This window comes from Lynx canadensis, chromosome X, assembly GCF_007474595.2.
Source record: "Lynx canadensis isolate LIC74 chromosome X, mLynCan4.pri.v2, whole genome shotgun sequence".
Lineage (NCBI taxonomy): Eukaryota > Metazoa > Chordata > Mammalia > Carnivora > Felidae > Lynx > Lynx canadensis.
Genome location: NC_044321.2, coordinates 95,328,321 through 95,335,682, shown reverse-complemented (window position 1 = coordinate 95,335,682; position 7,362 = coordinate 95,328,321). Strand labels below are relative to the sequence as shown.

The 7,362-nt window shown below is 45.9% G+C and overlaps 1 protein-coding gene across 5 annotated transcripts in view; it reads left to right on the top strand.

Moving 5' to 3' along the window:
• The first annotated feature begins 2,748 nt into the window (after positions 1 to 2,748).
• The window catches only part of CXHXorf56 (chromosome X CXorf56 homolog), a 40,844-nt gene continuing 36,230 nt past the window's right edge, over positions 2,749 to 7,362 (top strand). For 2 of the 5 annotated variants that reach the window (XR_003966582.1, XM_030305470.1), the window contains exons 1-2: positions 2,749 to 2,956; positions 6,111 to 6,228. Coding sequence is in view for 4 of the 5 variants with exons in the window: in XM_030305470.1 (XP_030161330.1) it covers positions 2,833 to 2,956; positions 6,111 to 6,228 (242 nt within the window). In the remaining variant the exon portion in view is untranslated. The remainder of the gene's footprint in view (positions 2,957 to 6,110; positions 6,229 to 7,362) is intronic. The other 3 variants (XM_030305472.1, XM_030305471.1, XM_030305473.1) reach the window with 3 other exon arrangements.

The following is a 7,362-nucleotide window of genomic DNA, read 5'->3' as shown; positions in this document are numbered from 1 at the left end:
ATAAAAGAATGCTATTCTTCTCATTAGCAGACCTGTATCACAAAAAATTAATTACTTTTATATTTTGAATTTCATCAATAACACATTTGTGGAAATTTGTTTTCTCTCGCTATAGAAGTACCTGAATAATCTTGTGGTTTTGCCTCTCGGCCCTCCAAAGGCTGAAATATTTATTTCAAAAGTTCACCCGGCCCTGCATTTGACTATGGCACACGAGGGGGTGAGATTATTTATAGGTGATCACTATACAACTAGTACATAGTGCACTGCCTGACACACAGCAGAGGATCAATAAATACCAAATAATATGAAATCATATGGATGACATTGGAGTAAGACCTAAGGAGCAAACACTGTGATTCTCTAAGACTTGAATTGATTTTTTAAAATTTGTTTTTACATTGATTTATTTTTGAGAAACAGAGTGAGACAAAGCGTGAGCAGGGGAGGGGCAGAGAGAGAGAGGGAGACACAGAATCGGAAGCAGGCTCCAGGCTCTGAGCTGTCAGCCCAGAGCCTGACGCGGGGCTCGAACCCACGAACCGCGAGATCATGACCTGAGCCGAAAGTCGGACGCTCAACCGACTGAGCCACCCAGGCGCCCCAAGACTTGAATTGATTTTTAAAAATTTGAATACAGGTTAAAAAATTGTGAATATAGTCGTCACATGATGTTATATTAGTTTCAGTTTTACAACATAGTGGTTCAACGACTCTATACATTAAGCTATGCTCATCACGATTGTAGCTACCATCCATCACCGTGCAATGCTAATACAATGCCATCGATTATATTGCGTACGCGGTACCTTTTATTCCCATGACTTCTTCATTCCGTAGCTGGGAGCCTGCATCTCCTACTCCCCTTCACCCATTTTGCCCATTCTCCTACCCCCCTTCCCTCTGGCGACTGTTTGTTCTTGGGATTTATAGGTCTGATTCTGCTTTTTGTTTGTTTTACTTTTTAGGTTCCACATATGAGTGAAACCATGTGGTATTTGTCTTTCTTTGTCTGACTTATCTCACTTAGCATAATACCCTTTAGGTCCATCCATGTTGCACATGGCAAGATCTCATCCTTTTTTATGCTTGAGTAACACTCCGTTATATATATATATATTAGATGTATATATAATATATATATATATACACACACCACATTTCTTTTATATTTGATTTAATTCACATTCGTTTGAGGTTCTAGCAGATGCCTTTAAATTCCCCTTGGTTTACACCTTGTGTGTTTTGAACTTCTTTCAGCCAGCCAAACTGTCAATTTTCTAGTCACATGCTCCTGTTGCCTTCACTAAGTTCTGTGTTAAAAATCCACTATTTTGGTGTTGTCACTTGGATTTTTGAAGTTATCCAATGTGAACTGCCTCAATGTCCTTATTCCGGATTGCTCCAGGCTCTCGTCCTCCACAAAGAACATTCTGGGGCAGTTTCTGGGTTGGGGAAGGAAGGGTGGAAACTGTCCCCTTATGACCGTGGCAAACAGGATTATTAAGAGGCCTCTGTTTGTAAGTCATTTGCATGATTAGGGTCTAGTATCTAGAAGGTATAACAAACTCTTACAATTCAGCAATAAGATGACAACCCGTTTCAAAATGGGCAAAGCATTTGCATAGACATTTCTCCAAAGGAGATACATAAACGACCAACAAGTGTGTGAAAAGGTGCTCATCATTAACCACCAGGGAAAGGCGAGTCAAAACCACAAGGAGATGTCACTTCACACCCACCAGGATGGTCATGATCAAAAAGACAGACAAAAGTAATTATTGGTGAGGCTGTGAAGAAATCGGGCCCCCTCCCCTGTGTATTTGTAGTGGGGATGCAAAACGGTATGCACCTAAGAACACGAAAAACATCCGTCCTCACAACAACTTGTACGCCGACGTTCATAGCAGCGTTAGTCGTTATATCCAAAAAGTGGGAACAACCCAACTGTTCATCGACGGCCGAGTAGATCAACAACATGCGGGATAGCCACACAACAGGATATTCAGCCGTAAAAAAGAATGAAGCTCCTTTTTACTGATTCATTACTGCTGTTTACCCATTCACACTACAACATGGGATGAACCTCGAAAACACGATGCTGAGTGAAAAGAAGCCAGACATCAACAGCCCCATGTTGTATGATTTCATTCATAGGAAACGTTCAGAAGAGGAAAATCCACAGGGACAGAAATTAGACTAGTGGTTGCGGGGGGGGGGGGGGGGGGCTGGGAAAAGGTGGGGAGTGACTGCTAACGATATGGGATTTCTTTGGGGGATGATGAGAATATTCTGGAATTAGTTCTGCAGGTTGCACAGCTTGGTGAATATACTAAAAACCACGGCATTATACACTTTTTAAGGGGTGAATGTTATACTACATGAATTATATCTCAACTTTAAAAAGATATCTCTACTTCATTAGGTTCTCATCCTGAATACAGCCATTAAAATCAAGACCATATTTAGATGCACACCTAAAATCTGTATGAAGCCGGTAATGTGCACATATAGTTCTTTGTTCTCTCTGGTTTCATATATCTGCATATACAGACGTGTATACCAATATACATGAATTAACTTCAGCAGTATCAGGACTGTCCCAAGCAAAGAAGTCCCAGCTAACTCAGGCCAAGGCAGAGGAGGTTCTGAGCGCTTTAGGGCGTTCCCCCCCCCGCATCCTGGTCGAATGGAACCACCCGGAAGTCCACGGGACTGCTACTGACACGTGACCAGCCTTCCGGCTGGGAAGAGGCTCGAGGCACGTCTGTGACATCATTTCTGCGCGACCCTTATTTTTTGGCCAGAGTTTTCCTGCTGCTCTTCAGAACTATGCCTAAAGTAGTGTCCCGGTCGGTAGTCTGCTCCGACACCCGTGATCGGGAGGAGTATGACGACGGCGAGAAGCCCCTCCACGTCTACTACTGTTTGTGTGGCCAGATGGTCCTGGTGCTGGGTGAGTGGTCGGGGAACTGGGCGGTGTCTGCAAGACGGGAAACTTCGGGATCTAGGAGGCACGTCTCTTTGAAGAGTGGTTTTCCTCGCTCTCCATCCCTGCCCCGCTCCAGGATAGCTTTTCTGTTTTCTGTTTAACTTTGTGAGTGTATCAAGGCTTCCCTCAGAAGTAAATTTCTCCTTCAGGAAAAATAAACTGGCCACCTCCCTCTCCTCCCAGTCCGCCTCTACAAACTTTGTAACCTTTCTGCCGGGTGCTAGGATGCTGCTATGGCTCTTCTCTTAAACCAGAATAAAATCCTCCCTTGATCCCCCCATTTTCTTCCAGCGGTATCCCCATTTCTTTGTTTCTTTTATAGCAAAACTTCTAAAAAAAAAAAAGCTGCCTATATTGACTGTCTCTGTATCCTCACTTCCCATTCCTGTTGAGCTAATTTCAGGCAGGCTTTCCTTCCTGCCCCACCACCGAAACCGTATTTGTCAAGGTCGGTGACTGAACGCGTTACTAGTCCCAGTGGTCAGTAATCAGTGCTCATTTTGGTCCACATCTTAGTGTCATTTGACAGAGATGATTATTCCATCCTTCTTAAAACACTTTTTTCTTGGCACCTGGGTGGCTCAGTCGGTGAGACCTCGGACTTCGGTTCAGGTCATGATCTCATTGTTTGTGAGTTCCAGCCCTACTTCGGTTCAGGTCATGATCCCGTGGTTTGTGAGTTCCAGCCCTGCACGGGGCTCTGCACTGACAGACAGTGCTGAACCTGCCTGGGATTCTCCTCTCTCTCTCTCTCTCTCTCCCTCTTCTTCTCAAAATTAAATAAAACAAAAAACACAACAACAACACTTTTTACTTCCAAGACTCCACAATCTCCTGATTTTCCTCCTACCTTGATTTTGCCCCTTGTCAGTGTCTAGTTCCTTTTTCTGACTCAGGTTTTTAGGCATCGCAAGGCCCTAGGGCTCAGTCCTCTTACCTACTCTCAACCCATACTCACTCTCTAAGTGATCTCAACCAGTCCCAAGCTTTAAATACCATCTCTACGGTGATGATTCCCAAATGTTCATCCTTCACCCACACTTCCCCTCAAACTCCAGCTGCCTGTTCCGTGTCTCCACTTGGATGTCTAATGGGTCTCTCGAAGAGATCATGTTCAAATTGACTTCATGACCCCCTACTTCCCACTCTCCCCTATTCGCCCAGAATCTCAGAATCATTCTTGACTTGTCTCTTTCTCATACCTTCGATCTATCTAGTCCATCAACACGCTGTGCCGGCCCTTCCTTGAAAAATCTATCCAGAACCTTACTGCTTCTTACCACTTCATTTCTGCCACTCTAGCCCAAGCCACCGTCGTCCCTCACCTGGAACTGCCACGATAGCCTTTTACCCTCCACTCTTTGTTTCCAGGGGGCTTTTTCCCACACAGCTGCCAGAGTCCTGTTCCAAACTTGGTGTTTTCCTATAAAACCAAGAGTAAAACCAAAGCCCATGCCTAGACCCTGCATGATAAGATCCTCAACCACCTCTCCGACCTCATCCCCTACCCCTCTTCCCCTTGCTCACTGTGCTACAGCTACAGTGGCCTTTTTGATTTTTCTTCATCACGTCAAAACCTTCTGCCTCCCAGAGCCTTTGGGATTGGCATTTTTTCTGCCTCGAACACTCTTCCCTAGGTGCTTCCTTATTTCATTGAGGGCTCAGCTGAAACGTCTCTTCATTTGAAAACTCTTCCCTGGGGGCTCCTGAGTGGCTCTGGCAGTTAAGTGCCAGAGGTCAGCTCAGGTCATGGTCTCGGTCATGATCTCCCACGAATCCCAGTTCGTGGGCTCGAGCTGGCATCAGATCAGGGTCTGTGCTGACAGCTCAGAGCCTGGAGCCTGCTTCGGAGTCTGTGTCTCCCTCACCCTCTGCCCCTCCCCCACTCACGCTCTCTGTGTGTGTGTGTGTGTGTGTGTGTGTGTGTGTGTGTGTGTGTCTCTCTCTCTCTTTCAGAAATAAATAAACATTAAAAAACCCCCAGAAAACTCTTCCTTGGCTATCTAAAATAGCACCCTTGTTACTCTTTGCCCTCTTAACTCTGCCTGATTTTTCTTGGTAGCACTTATCACTGAGATCACTGTCCATCCTCTTAATATCCGGCCGGGTTTTTTTATCGGCACTTATCATTATCCAAGGTCATATTTTGTAATTCTTATTTAAAAATCTTCTGCCTCCTCCACTAGAATGTAAACTGCATCAGGGCAGGGACTTGGCTCTGTTATTTGCTGAATCCCCAGCACTACGTTTGAACGGCACCTGGTACTTTGAGGGCCCTCGCCTATTCATTGAATGAATGAATTCTCTTTTGATCACCTAGAGTTGAGTCTGAATACTTGTTGTCCTCAGTAAATGCACACTCTTTGGCAGCCTCAATTCCCTCACCTTTAAACTCTGAATTGGGCCAGGAAATGTCTACTCCAGCAGGTCATTGTGAAGATTAATCAACATGCAAACTGCCTGGCGTTCTCTGACTCCCCCTCCCTCTCCTCCATTAATCTCGAATCACTGTGGTCACTTGACTTCTCTATGACCCTTTAGGTACTTAATTTGCATTATATCAGTTTCCATCTGCTTTGTAACTGCACCTCATTTATTTCCTGCGTGTTTTCATTGTTTTCCGAGGGAAACGCCTCTAGCCTGGCTTGGGTCATTTGCATATCACTTGTAGCATAGCACCTCCCCTGTCTCTCTCCTTTTGTGACCGCGGATCCACCCTTCCCAATGCCTTCCTAAACGAGGCTTGATGACGATGTCCTTCCTGTCTGATTCTCATGCATTATAACACGAGCCAAGTGTCCCACGGTCACAGAAACACTCATGGAAAACTTGCAGTGCTGGGAAGGACTTTTGAGACACTGTGATCTACTCATCCTTCAAATAAGGGGGGCAAAAAAACCCCAAAGGAAGTTGCCAAAGATCACCAAGATGGTAACGTAACAGCTGCGGGTGTTCTGACACCAAGTCATTTTTTCGTTGGGGAATCCAATAATAGCCATCAATAAGCATAGCAATTATAGTGCAAAATTACAGCGCTAAGGGCCCCACTGGAAACTTGTGATTGCCTCCAGGTATCTCTCAGTGGCTCCTGTGACCGAATCTTTCTCCATTTCTTCAGACTGTCAGTTAGAGAAACTGCCCATGAGGCCCCGGGATCGGTCCCGGGTGATCGATGCTGCCAAACACGCCCACAAGTTTTGTAACACAGAAGACGAGGAGACTATGTATCTTCGGAGGTAAGAAGTGGATGCTCTCTGTCTGGAATTTCCTTTCTGTGCCGCAGTCAGGTTCTGAGGAATAGAAACACCCCGTCTAGCGCTGAACGGGTCATTCTTGTGGGCCTAACGCTTTGACCTTTGCGTTGGCCCTAACTTCTGCGGACACAGTTAAGCATCCAACTCTTGATTTTGGCCCAGGTCATGATCTCGCGGTTCGTGAGGTCGAGCCCCGCGTCAGGCTCTGTGCTCACAGCTCAGACAGAGCCTGGAGCCTGTTTCGGATTCTGTGTCTCCTTCTTTCTCTGCCCTTCCCCTGCACTCACTCTCACTCTCTCTCTCCCTCTCTCTGTCAAAAATAAATAAACTTACCAAAAAATTAAGACGGATAAGGTACTGCCCTTACCATTAAAGAGCCCATCCCTCATCGAGCGGACTGGTCACCTGTTAGGATAAAATGCTGGCGTGGTGGACAAAAGGCTATGGAAAAACAGATGGGAGTGGGTCATTCTCCTGAAGAGTGATCAGGAAAGGCACCGAAAGATGATGGCATTTGTGTGTGGCCTTGAACTAGGATTTCACCAACTAGATGAGAGGGTTGAGAAGCATCCCAGGTGGAAGGGATATGGAAGCATTGAAAGCATCACATATGGTGTGCTTGGGAAATTTGAATGGTCCTTGGTGACTATAGCCCAGGTTACTTTACAGGAAGGGGTTCGTGCATCCTGGGGTGGGGACAGAGTAAAATGCCGAAATAGACAAATTTGGACTTTATCTGTCGGCAATAGCTTGTTCTCTTTCTTAAGCAGGAGAGTGACATGGTTAGATCAGTTTTAGATTGGGAGTCCTTGCTTGAGATGGGGAATTGAAGCCTGGGAAGGGCTAACGTTATGTGGAGTGCGGAGCAAGAAGAGAGAGGACTCAAGATACAATCCTGGGAAACACTGGACGTTTAAAAAGCAGACAAGGGGGGATGCACCTGGGTGGCTCAATCGGTTAAGCATCTGACTTCGGCTCAGGTCACGATCTCACAGTTCGTGAGTTTGAGCCCCGCGTCGGGCTCTGTGCTGACAGCTCAGAGCCTGGAGCCTGCTTCGGATTCTGTGTCTCCCTCTCTTTCTGCCCCTCTCCTTCTCACGCTCTGTCTCTGTCTCT